Source organism: Echinops telfairi, unplaced genomic scaffold (assembly GCF_000313985.2).
Source record: "Echinops telfairi isolate 266 unplaced genomic scaffold, ASM31398v2 ScPeMD7_5;HRSCAF=22, whole genome shotgun sequence".
Taxonomy (NCBI): domain Eukaryota; kingdom Metazoa; phylum Chordata; class Mammalia; order Afrosoricida; family Tenrecidae; genus Echinops; species Echinops telfairi.
The window spans coordinates 14379252-14388118 of record NW_022103901.1 but is presented as its reverse complement, the minus strand read 5'-3'; the positions used below and the strand labels follow the sequence as shown (position 1 = coordinate 14388118).

Genomic DNA, 8867 nt, shown 5'->3' with positions numbered 1-8867 from the left:
GAAACTCAATGAACTAGAGAGAAAACTCAATGAACTAGAGGGAAAACTCAATGAACTAGAGGGAAACTCAATGAACTAGAGGGAAACTCAATGAACTAGAGGGAAATTCAATGAACTAGAGGGAAACTCAATGAACTAGAGGGAAACTCAATGAACTAGAGGGAAACTCAATGAACTAGAGGGAAACTCAATGAACTAGAGGGAGACTCAATGAACTAGAGAGAAAACTCAATGAACTAGAGGGAGACTCAATGAACTAGAGAGAAAACTCAATGAACTAGAGGGAGACTCAATGAACCAGAGGGAGACTCAAGCAGCGTCCTCTTTCCCATGCAGGGGATCCCTCCTTGACACAGGTACAACACTAAAACTTATCATCAGTGAACACATGTCAGTTACTTAACACAAGGCCTGGCCCCACCTAGGTGCATTCATAAGTTCCTATTCATTTTGCAGAATCAGAGGTGTTTACAAACACGCTGCGTGTGGTGGGTCAGGTAGTGCTTGGAGCCATTTACTCATCTCTTTACTGGTCCCACCTATGACATAGTTACTTTTAGTCCGCATGAAGAAACCGAGAGGTTTCCTAACTGTCTCTGTAATCCAACTGCACGTGGTAGAACCAGGAACCAAACCCAGGCAGCTGACCATGGAGAGCCCTTGCTCTTCCTGCCTCCGGGCACCAGGGAGAGCCGGGTGAAAAGAGGGTTAGAACAACATGATGTTCAGGTGAGAATACGGAAACACAGAGGAAAGGGCTAGCAATGTCCAGGGGCGGGCTGGGGTGGGCTGAGAGATAAACCAGTATTTTCTGTGTGTTCAGTACTTATGTAGCCTCATCACAACTATTAAAGGTAGGGTCTACTAATAGCCCTGTCCTTCTACCGAGCAAGCTTACCTCGAGTTACTCAGATAGGAAGTGGTGGGCGTGAGGTCTGGGCCCTAGTGGTCTGGCTTCAGAGCCTATGTCACCAGGATGACAGCCACACGGGTGTGGAAATTGTTGGGGCCTTAGAATTTCTGTGCCACCCTCATCATTGTTACCTTTGAGCCCTGGATGCAGCCACGATGTCTACCCATCTCGTGAGGCCTTCCTCTTTTTCCGCTGCCCCGCGACGTTACTGAGTTTGATGTCCTTCTCCGGGGACTGGTCTCTCTTGACAACATGTCCAAAGCATGTGAGACAAAATCTCGCCGTCCTAGAAGGTCACTGAGTTGGACACGACTTGATGGTAGTGAGTCGCTCTGTGTTAAGTGCTGGCAAAACACGCAACTCCCACTGCTTGTCTGCTTGATTCCACTGGGAGGGCAAGAAAAGTGGGCCAACCACAGGACCATGTGGCAAATTTTTCTTGAATGGATGGAGGGGATGAAGGCATAGATGGATGATTGGATGGATGGATGGAGGGAGGGAGGGAGGAAGGGAGGGATGGACAGACAGATGGATGGATGATGGACCCATCTGAAGCCTGGAACATTTTTTATGCCCATGTCATGGACTTTTGTTCATGCACCATATTCCTTCAGATGAACTCACTTACCTGCCCCAGGATGGTCATGTCAGAGAGACAGTATTGTCATTCCCACACTGGAGGGGCTCTCACTGCATTTTTTGCCCTGGCCATCAACCTCTGGGGTTCCCTCACCCCTATTGGTTCTGGCAGCAGCCTCAGTAAGCAGGGCCTGAGGCCAACCCTGGGCCTGCTAGAAAAACAACGTCAGAGCCCTTGCCATAAACGTTTCACCATGATGGGAGATAGTGTGTGGGGCAGACCTGGAAGTGAAAAGGTGTAGAGGGGTGCTGGGTAAGCACATTCCAAGCAGAAGAAAGAGCAAATTCATGAAAGATCCCCGGGCCACCCAAGAAGAGCTCCAGGGTCCCAGTGGCACCAGGTCACATGACACCAGGTGGCGAGCTGAGGCTGGAGAGGCATGTGTGAGCTGTCAGCATTTCCCTGGATTGTCGGCTGGGACTAACCACGCTCACAGCAGGAGGGGGCAGACCCGGAGGGCGGTCCCAGGACTGGTTTTCCCCTTGGGCCCTCTCTCTCCAGGCTTGAAGAATCCACCAAGTACTTGAACTTTTCCACATCAGATGGGAAGGTCAAGAAAGAAGCCAAGCACGGATATCACGTGAGCGCCTGGGAGACCATCCCCTGTCTTCCCGTGGTGCTGATCGGTTTGGAAGTTGGTAGTGGAAGACTACAGATGAGCCAGGAGGCGGGGTCAAGAAAAACACGGGCTATGGGTTGCTCCAGGGACCGTGGTGATGTTCGGTCTCAATTTTCCACAGGTGAATAACCTGAGCCAGCGCAAGGTGGCTGTCAGCATTCGTTTCTGGGTGCCCATCCTGCTGAATGGCGTGGCTGTCTGGGATGTGGTCATGACGGCCCCTTCGCAGGTGTCTGTCTTCCCTCCCTCCCTCCCTGCCCTCCTCCCTCCCTCCCTCTTAGGGTCTGAGCTCACAATGCTTCACACCCTCTTGCCATGGAAATGTGTTTGTTTGTTTGTTTGTTTGTTTGATTCCGTGGCTTCAAATGTTTCTCTCTTTAGAGTCTCCCCTGTGTGTCAGAGAGAGAACCTCCGCAGCATTCTGACTTCCTGGTCAAGATTCCAAAGAGCTCCACGCTGGTGAGGATGGTCTTAAACCCTCACAGAAGGGTCAGTTGTACATCTCGGGGGTATAGGGAGATGTCCCCTAGACTCCAGAGAATATATATATATACACACACACACACACATATATAGCTAATATAAATATATATATATATATAAAATCTCCTGCCATTGTTCATCTGTTCCCACTCCCCCAAATCTGACAAACCCCATTTTCTCTTGAGGTTCCTTACCTCCTCAACGTCATTCCTGTTTTGTCCCTAGGACTGCTCCATTGCTGTCTGCCTGAGGTTCCAATGTGACGTCCCCTCCTTTGACATCCAGCATGAGTTTGACTTCGTCCTCAAAGGCAACCTCAGCTTCGGCTGGGTCCGTCAGGTGTGTAGGGTCCGACAGCAGAAGCCCCTCCCCCGGACTCAGGTGAAAGCTAAGGCATCCGTACCCAAACCCTGGAGCCTAGCACGTTTCTTGAACGCTGGGCCCTCCCCCAGAGCGCATTCGCCAGCTTCTCCCCCTCCTTCGCAGATGCTGCAGAAGAAGAAGGTGTCCGTCGTGAGTGTGGCTGAAATTACCTTCAACAGATCGATATATTCCCAGCTACCTAGACAGGAGGCATTTCTCAGAGCCCAGGTAGTGATGATGTGGTATGCAGTGGCCAGGCTGGTGGAAAGACTCTTGATGCTAAATCTATGACATTAGATGGGAGGACTGCAGACCTGGAGGGAAGAGAGGTGAAGGTCCCTGAGTGGGAGAGTTGTCCCTAAGCCCTAAGGTGCTTCTGCATCGGGAGCAGGGAAGGAAGGGGCAGGGAACGATGAGTGGGCAACCTGGAGCGAGTGTGGGGCAGCGAGCAGCCTGATGCTCTCTGATGAAGCCACTCCCACATCAGATGGAGACTACGCTGGAAGAGAACAAAGACTACAACCCGATCCCCCTCCTCATGGGCAGCTCCGTGGGAGGAATTCTGCTGCTGGCTCTCATCATAGCTACACTGTACAAGGTATTCTCATCCCGCTAGGACCCCTGGTGGCGTAGTGATGCACTGGGCTGCTAACCACAAAGTCAGCCGTTCAAAACCACCAGTTGCTGCGAGGGACAAAAGTGAGGCTTTCTACTCCTGTGAAGAATTACAGTCTCAGAAACCCACAGGGGCAGTCCTGCCCTGCCCTGTGGGTCACCATGAGTCTGAATCGATTCAACAGCAGTGAGATCGTCTGTTTTATTTTGTTTTGTTTCTTGATACCTCTGGCATCCAACCTCAGTCCTCCCGCAGCGAGGACAGTAGAGTGGGAAGACCCCAGACTCTGGAGTCAAGGAGGCCAGGACACGTGTGTGTTTTAGCGCTATCTACCAGTGAACTCACTGTGTAATGTTAGGCAGTTGGCTCCGCCTTTCTGAGCCTCTTCCCTTACTGTTGAAATTACAAGAATGCCTAGATCACAGAGTGGACAAAGCGAGTGAGAAATGAGGCCAGAGCATGTGGACACACCTGCCTGACCCCCGGAGTCTCCTCTTTTCTGCTGCAGACTCTAGTTACAACCTATCTAGTACTGTGCTTGGCCCTCAAAAAACCAAAACCAAACAAAAAATAAGCTCACTGCCATCGAGTCGATGCCAGCTCATAGAGACCCTAGAGGGAAGAGTAGAATTGCCCCGTGTGGGTTTCTGAGATGGTACTCCTTTATGGGAGTAGAAAGCCTTATCTTTCTCCCGAGGAGCGGAGCGGCTGGTGGTTTCAAACCACTTACCTTGAGGTTAGCAGCCCAACAGGGAACCACCATGTCACCAGGGCTCCTTACTGGGTGATGTGAACGAGCTGTTGTTCACAGAAACCAATGTCCAGCACACAAATGCGTGGTTAGCTGAGCTCGCTTCTCTTCCCAATCCCCCGACCCCCCTCACTTAGCTTCTTCCCATTTCCAACTTTCTCCCCTTGCCCTCACCTGGTTTTCTGATTTGCTTCCCCTGTAGCTCGGCTTCTTCAGACGTCAGTACAAAGAGATGCTGAATGACAAAGCTGAAGGCACCACGGCAGTTAGAGGGCAGCATCTCAGCCGGGAGGTCCCGCATCCGTCTCTGTCTTAAGGACCCACTTTCCTCTTTATCTCTACCCCAAGTGGCTGGTCTTGCCTCACCGACAAGTCTACTTTCCCAGGGAAAACTTTCTTCTTTTTTTAAAAAAAAAATCATTTTATTGGGGGATCATATAGCTCTTATCTTATCACAATCCATCCACCCATTGAATCAAGCACATTTGTACATTTGTTGCCCTCATCATTCTCAAAACATTTTCTTTCTACTTGAGCCCTTGGGATCAGCTCCTCATTTTCCCCCTCCCTCCCCAACCTTCCTTCCCTTACGAACCTTTGATAATTAAAAAAAATTTTTTTTCATGTCTTACACTGAACCATGTCTCCCTTCACCCACTTTCCTGTTGTCCGTCCCCCAGGGAGGGGGTTACAGGTAGATCGTTGTGATCGGCTCCCCCTTTCTCCCCCACCTTCCTCTTACCCTTCAGGGACAATTTTTGCAGTGTTATGGGCAGGCCTCATTAACCTATCAGGTGCCAGGTCACCTTCCCAACGAATTGAAAGATCTTGGTATTTTCACGCATCTCTCCAACTTCCTCAGGAACGACTCTCTTAGATTCCGCATGTAGAGAATGGTTGCATTGAAAGAGAACACGGTAGCGCTTGTCCTTGTACAGAGGAGCTTTGATCAAGGGGCTGCAGTGTTGTTCTGGGGGTAGTTGGGGGCACCTGTGTGTGGCTACAGAAAGAAGTCCTTGTGTTTTCTCAGGTGATGGATGCCTGTGGCATCTCATTGTGAATGGTGCTGTGACTGGGCAGTTCTACCCTGTCCTACAGGGTCACCGCGTCGGTATGACTCGATGACAGTGAGTTTGTGAGTGGCTAGTGTTTGGGGGAGGAAGCCAAAGCTCTGTATATGTGTGTTGGTGATGGGTTTAGGCACTGGTTGTAGGCTCTTTGGTGAAGTGTTCAGGGGCCCTCTCCTTCTCATTTGCCACTGCATCATCGTGACCCTGTAGGACAGGGCAGAACTATCAGGTGGGTTCCTGAGACTGTAACTGTTTTCGGGATTCTCCCGCGGAGGGAAGGGGCTGGGAGTTCCGACTAGCGGTCCTTGAAGCCCAACTCCTAACCACTCCCCTACCAGGGCTCTTAGGCTGCCCTAGGAGGTGAGTAGACTGACCAGAGGTTGTTTAAGCCAATCTATCCCTCGAAGAGGTTCCCAGAAGCCAAGAGGGTCGATTTCCAGAAAGGGGCAGCTGATTTCCCACCCTGATCAGAGTGACCAGAACATTCCAAATCCATACTTCGTTGTCAGGGCTCCCAGATGGGGGCAGAGCAGATGCTGGAGACTAGGGTTCTCTGGAAATAGTCAAGGTTCACAGATGCCGTCCGTCAGGCCAGCCGTTTGTGTCCAGCAAAACGTGGTCTTTTGAGGTCAACGGACATGGGTCTGGCGGGGCCTCTGAGGAGCTGCCTGATTTGAACAAGTCTTTTCATCGCTGAAGACTCTCAACTTCCTCCTCCGGAGAAGGGGAAATTGGGTCTCGCTCCCAGAGTTACTGCGAGGATGCTGTGTATGCCAGGGCCCTTTAGGGTCTAACCCCACAGCAGACTTGCGGGGCCGGCCCCTTTGAAGGGTTTCTAAGAATCTAAGTCCTAATGGACGCAGCCAGCCAGCCGTATCTTTCTCCCGGGGTGCCAACCTCATAGTCAAGAGCGCAGCACGTAACCTTCCTGTGGGAGCAGTAGCTACAGCCTCAGGGACCACGTGTCAGCGCAGACCGCAGAGGACCACGCTGTGCGCATGCGCCACGTGGAGCCACGCCCACCCCGCCTGCGCCCCGCGCATGCGCCCCGCAGCCCAGGCCACAGAGAGAGAGCACACGAAGCGTCCATTCCTTTATTGCGGAGCTGGGCCTCGCTGGGTCTCAGCGGTGTTCGTAGCCCGTGGGGAGTGGGTTCATGTGGGGGTTGTGGAAGAGGGTGTGGTTGCCGTCACCCCAGCAGTAGGGCTGTGGGAAGAGGGAGAGCAAGTTATCAAGGCTGACACCCCCTTTCCACACCCACACCCACTCCCCGCTGCCACCCCCTGGACCCCCGGCTCCTTACCTTGGTGCGGATCCGAAGGTGGTGGTAGGGGACGAACTCGGGGCGCCCCTTGTGGCCTGCGTGCAGCCAGCTGTTGAGGGTGCAGACTGCCACGCTGGGAAGAGCCAGCATGAAGGACAGGAGGCGCCAGGTGCGGGCTGGGTGCAGGGGGAGCCGTGTGAAACACTGGGGTCTCTTCCCACCCCCACCCCCATCCCCACCTCCAAGGAGCTCTGGGGGTTGGGTACACAAGGTCAGGAACCCCAGAAGCCCTGTCCTCCGGGCCTGCTCACCTCCGGCTCCTGCGTGCCCTCCCTTGGCGGCAGTGGCCAAGCCCCGATTCAAGAGCTGCAGAGGAAGCGCCATGGCGTGGGTGCGAGAAGCCAGCGGAGCCCAGCCGTGGTGCCCTTTCCCTCTCCTTCACTGGGGCCTGGGGTCCCCTCCCCTCTTCCTGGTCCAATCCCCTGTGCAGCCTGGACCACGAGTGGCTATTTTTAGTGGAGTGGTTCTATATTTAAAACAGGGCCTGCCCAGCCTGAAGCCCTTCCCTCGGGACAGCTGAGGTCCCGGTCTTTTGGCAAGGGGACGTTTAAGGGAGGACGTGTCCTTCTCTTTCATGGTTGCAGGGACCGGTTTTGCCCAGCACTCCCCTACTCCCAATGCCTGGCCTTCAGTAAATATGTGTGTCGTGAGTTGCCATTTCGTCGTGGATTGTGGTTTTCATCTGTAGAAATGTGCAGTCATTCTTACCTGCGGCGGTTTTTGTGAATATAGGAAATGTTTCAAGTCTGTAAAGATCAGCAGTCACCCCCTCACTCGTTTTAGAAGATAAGCAATTAAGAATTTTAAGGCGCTCTCCGGTGTTTCTGATACAACCAGAGCTGCATGGGTGGACTGCAACGGACACCCCACAGCTTATACGACTAGATGCCGACGTGTTGTGTGCCTCAAGCCCCACTTGGGCGCCAAATGTAGCGTCCGGTGATGGTGCAGGGCAGAAATGAAGACACGGACACGGGAAATGTGGTTTCACGCCAGCGAAAGGCTGACACCTGTGCTGGGTGTAGCACAGACGGCTGCCGTGCACGGTCTTTTATTTTCTCAGCTAGCTAAGGCATGGGTTAGTAAGCACGTATGCACTTTGCAAAAGGCAACAAGGAACGAGGGAGCAGACTAAGCACTAGGTTCTCATAACAAACTGCCTTATCAGGAAACTCAGGGTTTTGTCCTTGGGAAGGTGCACAGCACCCTCGGACAGGTCCAGGTGTCCAGACCCCCCTCGTTTGCCAGGGGCATCTGGTGTCCATGGAAACAGTCCACTGCCTTCAGCCTCTGCTAACTCCATCGGGGCCAACACCGAAGATTCAAAATGGTGTCATCGCTGCCCTAACAAGCCAGATTCCTTCTCTCCTGCAGTCACCTGAATAGGGATTCTTCCTAAAACTGAAAGCCTCATTCTAGCCCCAATCTAAGAGCATTCCATTCTTATGACCTGGCCCTGCTCAATGCTCACCTCATGAAGAGCTCACTGACGATATGGGTGCTACAGCAAAGTGTGGTAAAGCAGCCCAATGGTGCCTGGCAATCAGAAAGAATGGTGTCTGGAGTCTAAAAGGTTTGTCTTGAAACAAGCAGTCATCTAAAACAGACACCAACTAAATCCATGTGGAAGTAGCACACCAGCCTGTGTGATCCAAGGATTATAAATAATAAACTCCAAATCCAAAGGAGGGAATGATAGCAGATCTTAAATTGCGAACACCTGGTTTGCAGAAGGCTGTGAATGACAGTGGAAGCCCAAAACCCATTTGCAGGACTAAGTATCAGGTGGATCCCCTCTACCATTGAGGGGTGTGAATAGCCTTGCTATCATACAGAGAGCATTGTAAAGCAGATTTGGCAGATGTAGTTAGATTATAATGTAATAGCCTAATAGTTCTCAACCTTCCTAATGCCGTTACCCTTTAATACAGTTCCTCATGTTGTGGTGACCCCCAACCATACAATTATTTTCGTTGCTACTTCATAACTGTCATGAAACGGGCAAACCCTGTGAAAGGGTCGTTTCTCCCCCAAAGGGGTCGCGACCCACAGGTTGAGCACAGCTGTAAATAGCCTATCATTTGATCT

The 8867-nt window shown here is 52.0% G+C and overlaps 2 protein-coding genes across 2 annotated transcripts in view; one reads left to right on the top strand and one right to left on the bottom strand.

The window, feature by feature from the left end:
- Positions 1-4701, top strand: part of ITGAD (integrin subunit alpha D) — a 29086-nt gene extending 24385 nt beyond the window's left edge. Inside the window, exons 20-26 of the mRNA XM_013005444.1 lie at positions 2055-2133; positions 2294-2401; positions 2554-2631; positions 2881-2994; positions 3142-3246; positions 3506-3616; positions 4588-4701. Of these exons, the coding sequence (XP_012860898.1) occupies positions 2055-2133; positions 2294-2401; positions 2554-2631; positions 2881-2994; positions 3142-3246; positions 3506-3616; positions 4588-4701 (709 nt within the window). The remainder of the gene's footprint in view (positions 1-2054; positions 2134-2293; positions 2402-2553; positions 2632-2880; positions 2995-3141; positions 3247-3505; positions 3617-4587) is intronic.
- A 1834-nt stretch (positions 4702-6535) lies between these two features.
- Positions 6536-7192, bottom strand: LOC101656692 (cytochrome c oxidase subunit 6A2, mitochondrial). Its single transcript, XM_004706007.2, has 3 exons — positions 7031-7192; positions 6759-6895; positions 6536-6661 (listed from the first exon to the last, which is right to left on the bottom strand). Exons 1-3 carry the CDS (start codon positions 7101-7103, stop codon positions 6578-6580), a joined length of 294 nt encoding a protein of 97 aa, XP_004706064.1. The 5' UTR covers positions 7104-7192; the 3' UTR covers positions 6536-6577.
- Between the last annotated feature and the right edge of the window lie 1675 nt (positions 7193-8867).